The sequence below is a fragment of the Zeus faber genome (assembly GCF_960531495.2).
Source record: "Zeus faber genome assembly, chromosome: 5".
NCBI lineage: Eukaryota > Metazoa > Chordata > Actinopteri > Zeiformes > Zeidae > Zeus > Zeus faber.
The window spans coordinates 9,569,075-9,583,272 of NC_137192.1; the positions used below are offsets into that span (position 1 = coordinate 9,569,075).

Sequence of the window (14,198 nt, forward strand, 5' to 3'; positions counted from 1 at the left end):
TTTTAATAATAATAAATAAATAAATATTACAAATTTTACTACTTGAAATCAAATCATTTCTGTTTGAGAACAATAAGTAACAAGTCCAGCTGCAATAATTAACATTTCACTTCCATAAGATTTTGATCAAATCAAAAACAAAATAAATAGGGCAAAGTTTGTGGTGTCGTCGGGACGTCCTGTTGATATGTTTGACACAATGAATATTTACTGTCTGCATTGGGTTGAAACTTAAATATCGAAAAAAAACCGCCAAACTCTGGATGTATGTGTCCCAATGATACATCAGCTTTCTGTTTCTCCTCAGAGTTCTGGACGCAACGTGTGTGTGTTTACAAGCGCAACATGTCCATGGGGGAGGGGGGCTTAGTTCTATATTGACAAACGTGATTGGTCAGAGGTGAAGCTTTCGCATCAGCTTTACATCGTCCAAACTGATTGGCTTCCCGCTGTAACTTGCCGAGCACTGAAATGAACAGATCTGCAGACTTTTTTTTTTTTTTAATCTAAATGACCCACCCAGCACTAATCCAAATTGTTTTTGGAGGGAATTATTTTCACCGGACATTATGACCGGATGGATTTAAATATGTCGGACTTCAGATACAGATTTTTGCGTAAAAAAAAAGAAAATAATTTATTGGATAACCTCAGCGCTGGTTAGCAGATGTGCTGTCTGTTCATTCTTTTCCTGCCTGGAATAACCCTTGTTGGAAAAGCCATCAGCTGAGTCACTGGCGCATGGGGTTATGGATTTAGACGTTCTGAAATATACCCCCTGGGAGTCGGGGGGGTCTGAAAAACAGAAGTTATTATTATCATCTGCTGGACAGGAAGAGGAAATGAGGTTGTGCAGGCCAGGCGCTAGCTGCACAAACACCTCTCGACCTGTAGAATTAAACACGCATAGCGGAAACTGAAAAGACAAAAGGGAGTCGCTGAAGACAATGTCTCCAAAGTCGATTTGCCCTTCAGTCTTGGCCGTGACAAAAGGGAAAAGACGATGCCACAGCATAGGCACATGATATTTGAGGGCGAGCTACAAAGGTGATTTGACTCCTTGAAGGCCCTGTGAAAGGGAGGCCTTAAGACACTTCATCGGGGACAGGGAGCCAGGCCAGCTGTCACACAACAGCTGATGTGACGCAGCTCCTTCTCCCTGAGCCAAGATGTCTACCAGCTGCACATATCTGTAGCTCCCTGTGAACACAACGCTGCGACAGGGTTGCTAGTTCCAGGCCAGAGGACAGCCCTGGTCGCCATGGTGTTAGGGGAGCAGGGCGTGACAGCCGGAGTCCTGGCCCGGCCTGACACCAGATAGAGACTGACACCCCTCTGGAATCTGTACGGTGCGTCTATATCCGCTCATATAACAGCAGAGACATAGGATCGCAAGAGTGAAAAAGTGGATCCTGTATTTACAATCAGGAGGGATGGTGGATGTTCTGTACCGGTACCTCAACGCTGTGAAGGTCGTCTGCTGTGTGCAGCCGAATCATTCAGGGAACACGCAAACATCTGGAAAACTACGTTGACTGTCGACTGAAACTGCCTGTGCTCCACATCCAGAGGCTGTTTGACATGTGATGCCATTGGCCCTTCACGAGAGTCACAGGAGCGCATTCCAGCACACCACAAAGGAACACTAACACAGTAAAAAGCAGCACTTAAAATGCTATGTGAAATAAAACAAAAGTGTTTTGGACACTCCGCTGCAGTTAGACACATTAAACTGAAGTTCTGTAGTCAAATTCTTGAGCATGAAAGAAGGAAAGAGAGCTAGAGAGAAAGAGAATGAGCAAAGGAGTGGAAAACCTTTTTTGGGAGGTGGCGAGTGGGGAGAAACAGTGTTGACATCAAAAAGAAATCGGGCCATTGTCACTCCTTCTGAGACCAAAGCGCTGAGACGTGATTGCGAGTCTAAAGCGCGACTTTTCATGGGGAAGTGGTGGAATAAAAAAAATAAACTAAAAAAAGCCTCCAACATCATTACTGTACATGGCAGACTTAAAACGCCATCTGGAGAGAACTGAGAAATGAGCTTACCATGCCGGGAGCGCAGAGATGAAACGAGCCCTTAGTATTTCCAGCGTGTGTAAAAAAATAAACCATGGTGCGGTAAGGTCCTCAGAGCGGCAAGAGATGAAAGAATGTGAGAAGCTTATGCTTGTGTTGTAAACACAGAGTCAATATGTGACTCATTAAGAAAAAGCGCAGAAGCCCAGAGACTCTTCATAGTTCCAACTGTCCACCGGTGATTCCCCCTAAATGACTCACTGAAAGGGAAGAGCCCTGGGGAAGTTGGGGAGTTTTCAACTGACCGAGACTCAGTTTTGCTTTTGCTTCTAAAATAAAACGTTCCCCAAATAAATACAAGGTACTAGGGGTTACAAATCATTTACCACTAGAACCAAGGTGCTCCTGTGAGGGACGAGCAAAAAAATAAATAAATAAATAAATATATATATCATATTAACAATAATCTGTCTTCAATGTTTAAAAGCTCCTCTCGGTCATACAATGTGTACTATCAGAATGCAAGCCGCACACAAACCTAAGCTGATCTGTACTGTGAACTGTGTTTGTTTAAGTGTTGAGATACCAGTGCCTGTGTAAGGTTTCGTGAGAACTTCTCCATAGGTTTCGCCGTACACTACAGCTGGTTTAAGAGCTGGACCGGCAAGTTTTAAGCGTGTGATGTCAGCATGACTGCTCTAGCTTCAATAGAGTCTTCCAAGCTGCGCTATGTTATTAGTGAGCTAAATGAGAGGGCACATACTAGTCATTTAGCTTTTGCTATTCAACGTACCTACTTCCTGCTTAGAGAAAGCGCTCGGTTGACCCCGGGGACAATTGGGCTTAAGTGATGGTCTTTCTTCCTTTTGGCGGTCCATTACAGCCCCCAGGCCAGGCTACAGGACAATGAAGCTCTGTGACCCCAATGTGAACTGCCTTGGGGCACTTCTTGATTTGGCCTGACACAGTCACGTGTTCTCTACAGGCATTAAACATCCACTCAAACCCAGCAGGTCGTCTGCAACTTAAAAGCAGTATTGGAAACAGCCCACACACAGTGGGCCTGAGCACACACATATGCATCAAAGGTTATCTATGGTGAAATCCTGCACACGTTACACGGAAGATGAGACATGCGGTGGACAGGTCGCACAACACACACATGTAGGCAGACGAAATCTAGTACAGATGTTTCAAGCTTGCTGATTTCAAACACCTTTCAGCCTTCCATTATGGAAACGGATCAACTAGCCTCGGTTACCGAATGTTGTGGCTGCATGTGATGGACATGTTTACCACTGGAGACCAAGGTATTTTCCTGAAGAGCCCCACAGGCTCTAAATACCCAGAAATTCTCAACCCACGCGATAAGACTGAGCCAATGAGTAACAGAATAGGTACACACACACACACACACACACACACACACACACACACACACACACACACACACACACACACACACACACACACACACACACACACACACACACACACACACACACACACACACACACACACACACACACACACACACGTTTTGTTGGAAACAGTTGAAACTAATGTGCAGTGATCACTCCCCTCGTTTATTTATAGCAGGAATAACAAAAGGAAACTGGCAATGGAAGAGCTGGGATTGTCCTATAGTGTCCACAGAGAAGACCATTGTTTTTCAAGTCATGACCCAACATGTTCCCACTCGTGTTGAAATTCCACCACCATTTGCATTAAAAGAAAACAGGAAGACAAAGGGCTGGGCAATGTTGACAAATTCCAATATAACAATATATTTTCACCAACACCGCAACATTGATCATTTGCGATGTTTCGGGGATGATATTGGTGCTTTAATAAGACATTTACAGTCAGAAACAATAATTTGTAAAACGTATAAAAGTCTGAAGTTCAACACTTTTTTTTCGCAATTTCACGTTACGATAACCAAAATCCTGTACGTTATCTGGTCTCATATCACAAAATCTATATTGATCTATCACCCAGCACTACAAGCAGCCTTACAAGACTTGTCTAAAATGTTTCAAAAACACTACAAAATGGTGAAACTTTAAAAAAGACAGAAATAAACTTGTGGAGTGACGGACAAAGTTGTGACCTGAGGAAGAACACAAGCAATACAAAAAACAAGTCCTGGCACTTTCTGTTCTGCATCAGACAACGCAATTAGAGGAGCTTGAACCGCAGTCACCTCTCACAGCCAACTCCGCTTGGCTTCACTCTTCTCTGTTGCTTTTAACCCTTGAACCCTGTGTTTGGCAATAAACCCTGATGCTGACTGGCGAAGAGAGAAGAGACTCTGAAGTGTTGCTCGATGAAGCGACACTCCATCACACAAAAAAACAACTAGATATAAATTCAAGATTCTAAGAACTTTTTCCATCTAATTTCAAATTGTTGATTTTGAAAATTTAACATGTTAGACTATGGGTTATAAAATGATTTGTAAAAGATTGAACCATTTCAAAGTATTACATTCATGTGTGATTATTTTTCTGAGTAAGTAGAACCCTATCCTGCTCCCTACCCACTGCACATATCTGACTAGTGAGTTTGCTTTCATCCATCTGAAGCTGCTGCATGCTGGCATATCACCAGGGTTGCATGGTGGTTTCTAATTACCCCTGCTGAAAATCGGACTCGTGTAAATGTGAGCTGGCAAATGGATATTTACGATATCAAAATCCCCACAAATTGATGACTCCTCAGTCTTATACTTTCAGGAAAACAGCTGGTAACATGGGGGTGGTGGGCACAGGGGGTTCTGGGAAAGCTTGAGCCATTGGAGTGATTCAGTGGTCTACTTTAACGCACTACACACACGCAAGCACGCACGCCACTGTTTCTGAGCAACTGGCAAGCGAGCATTATTGGAACCTAGCTTAAAATTAAGTAAGTGATGCACTGTACACATAACGACGTTATCAGCGCTTAGGTTGAATGTTACCACATAAATCTGTTTCTGTATTAATGAATTATGTGTATTCACGTATTAATCTGCAGCCAAATATTGGCGCTTTTTGCAAACATTATCTACATGGTCATGACTCTGGTAGGGGGAAGCCAGTCACGTTTTGGTGGAGGTTTTAATCCCTCAGCTACAGAAGATAGACTTTGGTAGCCCAGTGGAAGGGGGGTGGTGGGGGGGTAAGTTTGTTTTAGGAAAATTAAATGGGCATAGAAACGTTGTGGAGAGGAGTTGGGTGTGGCGGGGAGCACACACAGAAGGACACTAAGGCAGGCCGCAGTGGCCCCCAGCCAGGCGAAATAGAAGCGGCATGCCTGGAATCCACAAGGGAGGGAGCGATGGTGGTTTGCAGTGGGCCGCAGCGCAGAGCACATGACGGAGTCTGTGAATGGCTTACTGTTAAGAAGCCGCTCTCCACCAACAACACGAGCAAGACGGGGGGAAAATGTCATGCTGTATAATATGCATACACCGCCCCACCTCCCATCTCCCCATTTGGTAACAATTTGCTGAAATGGCCGGCCACGGTTCGCAGGCAATGCTATGGAAACGGGGGCATATGGGACGTTCAGATAAGTGAGAATGAAAATAAAAAGGCAGTTTGGGACCGCGGTGGCCGGTCAAAAGTCAAAATAATCCACCGAGTTCTCACAGCCAGAGCATTTGCAAGTCATTAGGGCCCACTATAGCACATGGCTTCTCTGCCCATATCACACTCCATCTCACACATACACAAACATATACTCTCACACACATATACACATATGTCTCCTGGTAATACAAGCTCTTAATGTTTGAACAAAAAAACCCGGCAAAAGCCTACTGGGAGCCTGGTAGTGAAGTCTTACCTCTGTGGATCTTTGCCGCCGTCTGTGCTGCTGCCGTCTCCCTGTGATCTGCTTTCCGCTGTTGGCTCTGGGTTTGGTTCGGCCTCCCTCTGGTCGCCGGCCTCCATAGCTCGGTATGGGAGGAGCTCCCTGTCGGAATCGGTCAGAGGGGTACAGCGCCCCTGGCTCCCCTGGCTGCCCTGGCTGCCGACGCTCCCCGTGGTGCCGTGGAGCTGCTGCCGCTTGGCCTCGGAGGAGCGCTTCATGGCCTGAAGCTGGGAGAGGGGCACGATGTCACCCCCCTGGGGTCGGTGCCAGACAGTTCGGCGTCCGGCGGAGTTGTAGTAGTAGAAGCGGCCACTGTGGGGGTCAAAGAGCTCCCACCACTGGTTGCCGTCGGCCTGGCGGATAGGGGCGCCCAGTGGAGGGTCCCAGCCGCACTCGCCGGTAGTCAAGTTCACGTACATGCGCTCCCGCGAGCGCGGCTCCAGGATTTCCACCCAATCAGAGCTGAATTGAGTAACGAGAGAGAGAGAGAGAGCGGGAGGGAGAGAGGGAGAGAGGGATGCTGTTATCAGGATAAAGGAGACTCAAAAACTGTGTTTTTTTTTTTTTTTTTAACAAGCTGTTATATACATCTCATAATCAGTGGACGCTGCCATCTAGCACGAGAGCTCATCAAATAGACAAGGTGTAAAATCTCACACTGTTAGGTGGAACGAGGCATATGAACATGTCCACTTGTCCATATGGTGAAAATGTGAATATTTGTGTCCCCTACATGTATCCATCTGTTTCTGTGAGTGAGCAATGATGTCATAGCTATACTGGGCAGTTAAGCTGTGTGTGTGTGTGTGTGTGTGTGTGTGTGTGTGTGTGTGTGTGTGTCTAGGAGACAGGTGGACACACTCAGCCAGACACCAGGCACAGGGCCAGAGCAGAGGGGCTGAGGGCCAACAGGACCCTGAAGAGACCCATCCACTCTCGGAAACCACCAACGTGAAAAACAGGAACCAGAGTCGACCGGCTAACAACAGCGAGCTCAGCACAACGCATGGACACCACAAAGAGAGATGGGCTGGGTGCAAGAGAGAAGAATGAGGAACGGAGAGAACTAGAAAGAGTGTGTGAGGTAGACAAGAGAGGAAGAGTAACAGATAGACAGTGCAGTTGAAACAATATGGAGCAGAAAAGGTCACCAATAGAGGGGCGGCCGCTCAAACACAACTAGAGTGTAGGAACTCTCATTCCGGCAAGATCAGGATTCTGCTGTGTTTGCATTAGGGAGATCAATTGCAAACCAATTCAAACCAAACTCTCCCAATTTGTCTCTGAATTACATTAACCCATGACAGCACGGCAGTACACCACGTGACAAATGCGCAAAGAGAGGACAGAAACTATGTAATGTAATAAGAAAAATATGTGGAAGGGCTCCACACAAAGTTTGGTTTAGTTTAGTTCAGTAAAAAAAAAAAAAAAAAAACACGGTCAATCGTGGATAATAGTGCAGCTAAATGCAATGCAGAAAGCGAACACACAATACAATACAGCTGGCTGGTGTTTTTTGTGAATGTTAGCCCCATTTGACAGTAGCAGAATCCAATATGCGCCGTGGAATGTGGTAGAGCCGAACAGATTTGGCAAAAAAATAAATGAAACATTTAAAATTAATTTGTGGTACGGTGGTATGGTATTAAATTATAATAAGCAGAATGGTTGTCGATATCACAATTTTGACATCAATTCAGAAATTTAAGTTATCGAATTGAATCAGAGTGTAGATTATTTTTTTTTTTTTCCAACCCAGCCTTAGGACTGATGTCAAAGTCAGGCCAGGACTCTGAAAATATGAATTATTATAACTGATGGTCTGGCAATGCCTTCCTTAAGTGGTCCCTTTTCGTTTTAATTCCCACTCCCCCAGCCTCGGCTCTGTTTTCTCTCCAGAAAAATAATGGGGCATGAGTAGGCTTTCCATGCTCCCTGCGATGTCGGGGGCTCTAGGGGCATGACACCCAGCGTGGCGAACAGCACCTACAAAATCTCCCCCCTCTCTCTCCAACACCCACATTTGTTCCACTGTTGGCTGCCAAGTAAAGCCTGCGCCCACACCGGGCATCAGAAATGTACCCAGAGAGTGCCAAAGCAGCAGCCATGTCTTCCTGGGGTTACCATGTTACTGTGTGCATTACAAAACTCACTGGGAATTTTGGGCGCCACTGCTGTTTCCCTGATTATGCACAGGCTCGTCTGGATCTGCAGCACCCCCACACTATCAGGTTATAAGACTTAACACCAGAACCAGATGTTACCCATGTCGCCATGTTGTCCTCCTGCTGCCAGGTAAACCCAAGAGAACAGGGAGGGGAAACGGGAGCCTTCCACAACCTGGTCAGCCTGGCTCCGTGTGTGTGGCGCTGCTCTGCCCTGGGATGGCCATCTGGTCCCATCAGTCAGAGCAGGCAGCAGCAGCGTTTCCGTTATCCGGTAATTGCCAGGTTTTGACCGGGAAAATCTGTTGAAGTCCGACATACGGTCAAAATGTCCTGTGAAAATAATTCCCTCCAAGAACAATTTGGATTAGTGCTGGGTGGATCATATCGATAAAAAGAAGCCTTCAGATCTGTTCATTTCAGAGCTTGGCAAGTTGCAACGGGAAGCCAACCAGTTTGGACGATGTAAAGCTGATTTGAAAGCTTCACCTCTGACCAATCACATTTGAGATTGAACTAAGTAAAAGATTAGAACTAAGGCCCGTCCCCTCCCTCGTGGACAGGTAGCGCTTGTAAATACAGTAGACAGACACAAGGAGCAGAGACAGGGCCACAGCACCCAAAACTCTGGGTGGAAACAGAAAGATGATGTATCATTGGGGACACATACATCCATAGTTTAACATTTTTTTGGGATATTTAAGTTTCGACTCAAAGCAGACGGTAAATATTGATTGTGTAAAATATGTCGACCGGACGTCTCGACGAAGACACCACAAACTTCTTTTTTTTTTTTTTAGACCTACTTGCCATATTAATTTTGTTTTCGATTTGATCAAAAATTCATTTTAGTTAAATGTTTATTAAAGCGGCTGCACTTGTTACTTTTTGTTCACAAACAGAAATTATTTGATTTCAAGTAGTAATATTCGTTATTTTTATTTATTTCTTTTTAAAATGGCGACTTTTATTTTTAACATTTCAATAGAAAAAATATTATACATCTACATGCCTTGATGTTGTCATTCTCTATATAGCCGGCTTATCAATTGTTTTTAAGCTCAATTAACACAGATAATATTTGACCGGAATCTGTCCCACTTGCACGGGAAATTGAAATCTCCCAGGAGACGTTGACCGGCACCAATTTTTTCTCACGGAAACTCTGGGCAGCAGAGCAGTCCACAGGATCAGGTTGGACTGAATGTTAATTTAAACACAATGCAAAGAATAGATGTGTATGGGTAATGACATAAGCTCCATCTGTTAATAAAAAGAAACAGCACATACAAATGTAGAGCAATGTATCGCAAAACATGTGAATATATGGTGGCAGGTTTGACCAGGAGTGAGTTTGTTTGTTCAGGAGGATGGGTTCATGACAAGGGAGTGGTGCTAACACGTTGGACTGCTCACAAAAGAGGGCTCCTGTTGCAAGTCCCTCTACGGGTGGTGGCGCTGGCTTGCAGGGGGAAACTTTTACATTGATGAGACCCAAAGCTTAATGGGCGGGAAGCGTTAATTATAATGGAGCATTGAAAACAGAGGCCTTAGCTGTCGAAAACACGCGCGCATACGCGCGCGCACACACACACACACACACACACACACACACACACACACACACACACACACACACACACACACACACACACACACACACACACACACACACACACACACACACACACACACACACACACACACACACACACACACACACACACACGCCAGGGTTCCTGGATCAGGAGGCAAAGGCCTCTGGCTGCCTGCAGTTGTGGAGGTGTGTGTCCATATGGGGTCGGGGCTAGCCATTGCGTAAACGCTTTTCCTCTTACTGAGGAAATAGGTGCTGGGATACAACCCGCTGGAACCATGTTGACACGAGCAGATAAGCGGGAAGACAGAGTGGCGGTGCGCCCCCTCAAAGTTCTTGAAAGTGTCGCTTCAGAGTGCGCTCAACGTGAGAAATGCCCGTTATCTGTAACCCAACATCCTTCACCATCTTAGTACATGATTAATCTTGGGTGTCGTTATGTACATCTTAAACCAGTGTTTTTCAACTTTTTTTCAGTAGTGTACTCCCGCTTAGATTTTATTTTTAGCTGAGTACCTCTTCGCTGGCATTGGGAGAAAAAAAACCCTAAAATTAAAGTAAATAATGTACCGTATTTTCGCGACTATAAGGCGCATATAAACGTCTTTTTTTCCCCCTCAAAATGTGCGGCGCGCCCTATAGTGCGGTGCGCCCTATGTGTGTTGTTACTGCGGACGTTGTTGAGACCACCATGAGAACGTTAAAGGGGGAAGTGTGGGCGTGGATTGTGTATAAAAGAACAGGTATGTGCTTTATGCAGAACATTGTTGTCTTAACAACCCTTAAAATGGCAAAGAGACACGCCTATGAAGCACAGTTTAAACTGAAGGCTATTAGCTACGCAGAGGAACATGGAAATAGAGCAGCCGTGAGAGAATTCAAGATTAATGAATCGATGGTTCGCAAGTGGAGGAAGATGGAAAACGAACTCTGACAGGTGAAGAAGACGCAGCTGAGTTTCCGCGGACATAAGGCGAGGTGGCCCGAGTTGGAGGAAAGACTCGAGCGGTGGATCATCGAACAAAGAACGAGTGGGGCGAGCGTTTCGACGGTCACTGTTCGACTAAAAGCAGTAACGCTAGCGGAAGAAATGAAAATTGAACATTTTCAAGGAGGTCCGTCGTGGTGCTTTCGTTTTATGAAACGGTGCCATTTTTCCATCTGGACCAGGACTACAGTAGCGCAGCAACGTCCGGTGGATTATAATGAAAAGCTGGCGAGCTTCCACTCCTACTGCAGCAAACACATCGCCGACAAACGCATCCAGCCAAGCCACATCACCAACATGGACGAGGTGCCGCTCACTTTCGACATCCCGGTGAATCACACGGTGGAGAAGAAGGGGACCAGCACGGTAGCGATACGCACAACGGGGTATGAAAAGGCGTCGTTTACTGTTGTGCTTGGCTGCCACGCAAATGGACAGAAACTGCCGCCTATGGTGATTTTTAAGAGAAAGACTTTGCCTAAATAGACTTTTCCAGCTGGAGTCGTTATTAAGGCAAATGAAAAGGGCTGGATGGATGAGGAGATGATGAAAGAGTGGCTGAGGGAGGTGTATGTAAGGAGACCAGGTGGTTTTTTCCACGCATCACCATCGCTGTTAATCTGTGACTCCATGCGTGCCCATCTCACAGCCGATGTGAAAAACAAGGTGAAACAAATGAACGCTGTCTTTGCTGTTATTCCGGGAGGTCTGACAAAGGAACTTCAACCGCTCGACATCGGTGTGAACCGGCCGTTCAAAGTAAGGCTGCGAGCGGCGTGGGAGCGATGGATGACCGACGGAGACCACAGTTTCACGAAAAGTGGAAGGCAGCGCCGGGCAAGTTACGCCACAGTTTGCGGATGGATTGTAGATGCTTGGGCTAACGTGTCTGCTGGCACTGTTGTTCGAGCTTTCGCAAAAGCCGGCATCTTTTCCGAGGAGCCGCACGGCACGGAAAGTGACTCTGACAGCGAAGAAGGGGAAACTGGCATGTCTGATTTAGCGCAGCTGTTTAATTCAGAAACAGAGGATGATGACTTCGATGGGTTTGATTAATACTTTGTAATAAATACATGAATAAAGCACAAACATACTCAGTTTTGCTCCCGCTCTATTTTTAAATACGCAGTAGAGGTATTTAAACGTAGTAGAGGATATGTACCGGTATATAAAACCCGCACCCTATAATCCGGTGCGCCTTATGTGTGTGTTAAATACAGTAATGGCAGACATAACTGAGACTGCGCCTTTTAGTACGGTGCGCCTTATGGTCGTGAAAATACTGTATGTGCGTCCTATGTGTATTTTTAAACATTATATATACACAAGCACTTTTTTATTTATTTATTTTTTATTATGGGAGTACCCCCTGCAGTGTCACAAAGTACTCCTAGAGCAGGGGTCACCAATATTTTTGAGACTGAGAGCTAGGAGAGAGAGTAATATGGAGGACTACTTGTTTGATATAATCTTCCCAAATAATATACATTTGCTCGGTTTTTAACCTTTAAATAATGAATATTATGTAATTGCAATAAAAAAATTGGTGTTTTTAAAATGTTTCATGCAATGTTAAACTATATATTTTCTACATCCATGCAAGTTTTATTGAGAAAAAGTTATTTTTAGACCCGGGCTCTACCAGTGACTCGTCTCGTGCTATTTTTATAACTTGCCCTGCGGGCGACTCACTGGCTCCCTGCGGGCGACCAGGTGCTCACGGGCATCGTGTTGGCTACCCCTGCCCTAAAGGGTACGAGTACCACCATTTGAGAAACACTGTCTTCGACAACATTATCAGATGGTATGGTATTTTAAATGTTAAAAATCACATTCTTGAGTTACTGTATATTATTTGTGAAAATGAGGTGAGTGACAGTGGTCATTTCAGAAGGACCACAGAACTTCACACAATAGAGCAGCAAACAGCCAGCGGGCATTGGCCATCTTACCACTGAGAGGCAAACCTCAAACTAAAACACAGGTCTTATAACAACCACAGCGCACCCCCCCCCCCGCACTCTCTGTCTCGCTGCAAATGTTCATAAATGGTTTGGAATGCGGTTTGCAGCGCCGTGTCAAAGCTATATACTCCGGTCAAAATGTTTTAGTATAATGAACTCAAATTAACCTATTACACACAGGGTCATACGAATGATCGCCAAAGCACCTGGTGGATCTCTATAAAACTCTTATTGATGTATCTTATTGACGCGGACCCCCTTTTAGGGGGCTAAGCCACTTTGGAGAAGGGTTTGACGAGCTTAACACAAACACCCTACCTGCCTTCAGCAAACACTGGCTCAGACACTGCACAGAGACAAAAGAAAAGACAAAAGCGTTGTGAGTGGTAAACTAGCACCGGGTTAAGAAGGAAGCTGTAAAATATCCGCTTCCTCAAATGTTATTCACATCATTATTTTTACTTTTGTAACTTGTCATTACCTTGTCTGGAACTGATTCCATACAAATGATAACCACTATTTCAAGTTAGCTATTAATTTTTCTATGACATGTCTACTTTGATAAGACTAGTTGGGGATGCACTGCTACCGATATCAGTATCGGGTACGATACAAACACTTCTGACCTGACATTGGTCAATCCCTCGACTCTGCTTTTCTAGTATAAATTTGAATTAGTAAGGTGTATTTTTCCAACTGCATCCTGAACCAGGATACAGTTGGGTCTTGGATCTTTTTTTTTTTTTTTTCCCTCCCCCCTCAAACCTACAGCACAATGTCTCAATGAACCCTTTTATAAAACACCAAAGAGGCTGTAAAATTAATCTGCTTTCAATTTGACTGTTGCTTTAGAATCAAAACACAGTTCAGTAACAGACACTGAAAGAGATAATAAAAAAAAAGACACCTCTGCAAATAGCAAACACACAAATGAGCTGAGCCAAAACCAAGGGGCAGAGCTGACCCAAACGCAAACACACATTCTCCTCTCTTGTCCCAACACGCCAAAGGTCTCCCGTGCAAAGGAGAAATACTTCATCCATCATTCACAATTTATAGCTGTCTCCTAAAAATAACGGCAGATCTGAGAACGGTTTCCCATAGCGAGAGGGGAACAACAGAAAACAGCTCATGGAATCTGCCCCATTGTTCTAAGCCAACCCCAAAGAATAAATGGCACTTTTCCCAGCAATGGAAACGCAGAGGACTGGACAATACGTTGTCTAGAAATAGGGCTGAACGCAGCCCTCTGCCATTGTTCGGATTTGGATTTCAATCAAACTGAAATACCAGTGTGGCTGTTTATTGTGACGGAAAGATAAACTGAACTTCACTCTGGGTTTTGCTTTGAGTACCATGGCACTGTGAGTAGACTAGACTAGCAGGAAATTGTATTGATCAGATAATTTCAAAACATGCATTATAATGCTCCATTGACAGTGTGGAATGATGGACAGATAGGGCACCCTCAGGAATGGAGCCAAATGGGCTCATTCGTTCCTGAGATTTGTTAAAGTGAGACAAAAGGCACAATGGAGGCACCAGTGGGCCAGTTAAGGCTCTCACTTAGTGGCATTGTAAAATAACCCCTAAAATTCGAAAAACAG

At 44.9% G+C, this 14,198-nt stretch overlaps 1 protein-coding gene across 2 annotated transcripts in view; it reads right to left on the reverse strand.

The window, feature by feature from the left end:
- arhgap46a (Rho GTPase activating protein 46a) overlaps nucleotides 1-14,198 on the reverse strand; it is a 38,903-nt gene that overhangs the window by 16,558 nt on the left and 8,147 nt on the right. For both annotated transcript variants that reach the window (XM_080001548.1, XM_080001547.1), the window contains exon 2: nucleotides 5,848-6,336. In XM_080001548.1, the coding sequence (XP_079857674.1) occupies nucleotides 5,848-6,336 (489 nt within the window). The remainder of the gene's footprint in view (nucleotides 1-5,847; nucleotides 6,337-14,198) is intronic.